A 2,550-nucleotide genomic window follows, 5' to 3' on the forward strand; every position below is an offset into this window, starting at 1 on the left:
CAATTCCCTGTAAGACTCGCATATGGAATGACGATAAATAAATCACAAAGACAATCAGTCAAATACGTTGGGATAGATCAACGGACACATGCTTTCAGTCATGGACAATTGTATTTGGCCCTCTCAATATGCACATCATCAAAAAGAATTAGTGTCATCCTTCCACCATATACTTCTAATTGCACTACAAATATCGTGTATCCAGAAGTTTTGTTGTAATAAACCTATATGTTAACCTTATTTGCGGAAGTTGTGGTATTTTGGTTACCTTACTTCATAATTTTGCAACTTAAATAATTCATTTTCTTGGTGATTCTGCAAAATATGTTCTGTAAAGGTTAATCGTCCAACAGATGTGCGTTTGACCCAGATGCAGTATTATGCTTATCGTTTGTTTGATCGCCCGACAAAGTATTCAAAGATCTTGCAGGCATGGCCTCTATGCCAAGAATTTGTTGTTGACGGTTGGGCTTCAACCGAACAGAACAAGTTGCGCTATTCCAGATATCATCAAGTTGAGATTCGATGCGAGTCATTCAGGAGGGATTGGCGGATGTTGTAACGAGGGGACTGAATCGGATCAAGTGGGCGGCGTTTTTATTTTGTCATTGTCTCATACAGGGAGTCCAAGGCATATGTATGAGATTTATCAAGATACAATGGCGATCACACGATACAATAAACATCCGGATGTCTTTGTTATGGTCACTGCAAATCTGAATTGGCCAAAAATTCAAAATGAGCTTAAGAGTCACCAGACAACATCTGATAAACCTGCGTTGGTCGCCCGAGCATTTGAGATGAAGGGAAAAGCATTAATGAATGAAATCTTAAAAAATGACGTGTTTGGACGGGCAGTGGCACATGTTTACACCATTGAATTTCAAAAATGCAGCCTCCCACACATGCACGCTCTCATATTCCTTCAACATGAGGATAAGATTCACACCACTGAACAAGTGGATCGAATAGGTTCTGCCGGGATTCCAGACCCAGCCACTCAACCTGCACTCTTTCATATCATTATGAACTGCATGATTCATGGTCCGTGTGGTGTTGAAAACCCAGAAGCACTGTGTATGCAAGATGGCAAGTGCAGGTTCCATTATCCATGAGAATTTGTTGAAAAGATAACGATGGATCAAGAAGGGTACCCTCTTTATAAGCGTCGCAACACAAGAAAAGTGTACAAGGTCAAAAGCAAGATAAGAGGTGAGCAAACCGTTGACAACCGAAATGTTGCTCCGTACAATCGGTATCTATCTGAAATGTTTGACTACCACATTAATGTTGAAGTATGTGCATCAGTTCGGGCAGTCAAATATATCACTAAGTATATTTACAAGGGATTTGACAAAACAACTATGGTGCTAACTGGAGCGAATGACGAGATGCAACAGTACATCGACGGGAGGTTTATCGGACCACCAGAAGCTGCACATAATGACGATGTCAAGGAAATCAATGACACTGCCTTAAAATTGTTTCCTGGAGATGTTATTGAATATTTAGTAGAAGATAAATCAGTTGAAAAAGATTGCAAATCTCCTGCGAATGGAGGTGATTATCCAAGTGAGTTTTTAAATTCACTTGATCCCTCAAGTTTACCTCCTTTCCAAATAAAGCTAAAATGTGGGAGCCCGATTATGTTGCTTAGAAATATAGCACCAAGAAATGGACTTTGCAATGGAACACGACTAATAGTTTTTCAATGTGCTCCTAAAGTGATTCAGGCTAAGATTTTAACTGGATACAAAGCAAGTGAGCCGGTACTTCTCCCGAGAATTTCTTTGATGCTTTCATCTAATGACATGGCAGTTCTAATGACACGGAGTCAATTCCCTATAAGACTCGTGATAAGAGCCCAAAACTGTAGTTTTAAACTCTTAACAATAATACTTTTAAACCAATTATGCGAGTAATAAATAAGAGTTAATGCTGATTACGTGTTTTTATGTATTTCAGGCATTGAAGTCAATTATGTGCAGAAATGTGCCACTTTGGCGAGATAAAGGAGCAAGGGCTGGTTGCTAAGAAGTTCTGTGATTAAAGGCCAAGATTCAAGGAGAAAAAGCCTTTGTAAAGCCCGATCAAAAGCTGAAAAGTCAAAGTCAACGCGGGCAGAAACATCACACAAAAGTCAGCAGAAATTTCAAAGACTGTATCTTTGGACTCAGGCCTCGGAATTGGGCATGCCTTATGTAAAAACGACCATAGCTTTCCAATGGTCTAAACCTTGACCCAATCAGAGGAGCAAAAGTGGAGGAAAAGCCTGCTGAAGTCAGATCCAGCTGAAAAGGGCCCTGTAGACTTAAGAGATTGGGTTTTAAGATCGATTTTCCGGCCCAAAACATGGCTCCTCAGCCCATGCATGAAAATGTGGATCTGGTCTCCTCCATTTCAACACACAAGAATTAACCCTTAAGAAATATTTAGTTTAGGTAGCAAGTAGACATTAGAGAATAATTCTAGATCTAGTTTTTACATTAAACTAATTAGTTTTCTATTATCTTGTTTTAATTTAGATTATTGAATGATTGTTAATTCTTT

At 39.1% G+C, this 2,550-nt stretch overlaps 1 protein-coding gene across 1 annotated transcript; it reads left to right on the forward strand.

Annotated features, from left to right (window-relative positions):
* The first annotated feature begins 659 nt into the window (after positions 1-659).
* On the forward strand, positions 660-1,115 carry LOC147483520 (uncharacterized). Its single transcript, XM_086579585.1, has one exon. It carries the CDS (start codon positions 660-662, stop codon positions 1,113-1,115), a length of 456 nt encoding a protein of 151 aa, XP_086435711.1.
* The last annotated feature ends 1,435 nt before the right edge of the window (positions 1,116-2,550 follow it).

The sequence above is a fragment of the Coptis chinensis genome, chromosome 8 (genome assembly GCF_015680905.1).
Source record: "Coptis chinensis isolate HL-2020 chromosome 8, ASM1568090v1, whole genome shotgun sequence".
Classification (NCBI taxonomy): domain Eukaryota; kingdom Viridiplantae; phylum Streptophyta; class Magnoliopsida; order Ranunculales; family Ranunculaceae; genus Coptis; species Coptis chinensis.